The 766-nt window shown below is 35.4% G+C and overlaps 1 protein-coding gene across 1 annotated transcript; it reads left to right on the top strand.

Moving 5' to 3' along the window:
* The first annotated feature begins 229 nt into the window (after nucleotides 1-229).
* LOC107156077 (mitotic-spindle organizing protein 1-like) lies at nucleotides 230-760 on the top strand. The gene has a single exon (XM_048797275.1). The coding sequence runs from the start codon at nucleotides 318-320 to the stop codon at nucleotides 561-563; it is 246 nt and encodes an 81-aa protein (XP_048653232.1). The 5' UTR covers nucleotides 230-317; the 3' UTR covers nucleotides 564-760.
* Nucleotides 761-766: the final 6 nt, after the last annotated feature.

Raw genomic sequence — 766 nt, 5'->3', positions numbered from 1 at the left:
AGGTCACAATTGGACTTATTACCTAAGGATGATTTTAAAAAGTATGGGCTTTGTTGGAGTATTTTTAAAGGAGGAGGAATATTACCTCCAATAAATAAAAATTCAAGAGAAAGTAAGAAACAAAATAATAACAATAATACAGTTGTATTTTCATTATACCATGAGTATGCTTAACCAATGTATGTTATACCACTATCTAACCAAATTGAATTTATAATTTTTCTACAAACAAAACAACAAACCAGATAAAAATTGAATAATAGCATGAATGTGATTTATGATGTTATTTTGTTGAAATTAAATTGGAGGCCTCCGCCATGGCGAGTGGCAGCGGCGCCGGGTCATCGGCGACAGCGGCGGTGAATCTGAATGCGGTGAGGGAGACCATGGATGTTCTGCTTGAGATTTCAAGAATTTTGAATACTGGCTTAGATATGGAAACACTGTCTATTTGTGTACGGCTTTGTGAACAAGGAATTAACCCAGAAGCTTTATCATCTGTTATTAAGGAACTCCGCAAGGCTATTGAAGCACTAAAGGCTGCTGAAAATATGACAAGCTGACTTTCTGGAGAGATCCTGATGAGATATGTCAAATTCCTCAAGAGGATTTGAAGATTGCATTTTAGTCAAGAATGTACAGTGAAATTACTGCATGCAGCAGTGTAGAAAAATTTTCCTTTTAAAAAGAATTATAAAACCATAGCTTTATAAATCAGTGGAAAGTGGCTTACAGAGAGAACTATCAAATGTGTTTGCATCGCATC

Source organism: Marmota marmota, unplaced genomic scaffold (assembly GCF_001458135.2).
Source record: "Marmota marmota marmota unplaced genomic scaffold, marMar, whole genome shotgun sequence".
Classification (NCBI taxonomy): Eukaryota; Metazoa; Chordata; class Mammalia; order Rodentia; family Sciuridae; genus Marmota; species Marmota marmota.
The sequence above is the reverse complement of the archived record's forward strand: the minus strand, read 5'-3'. Positions and strand labels throughout refer to the sequence as shown.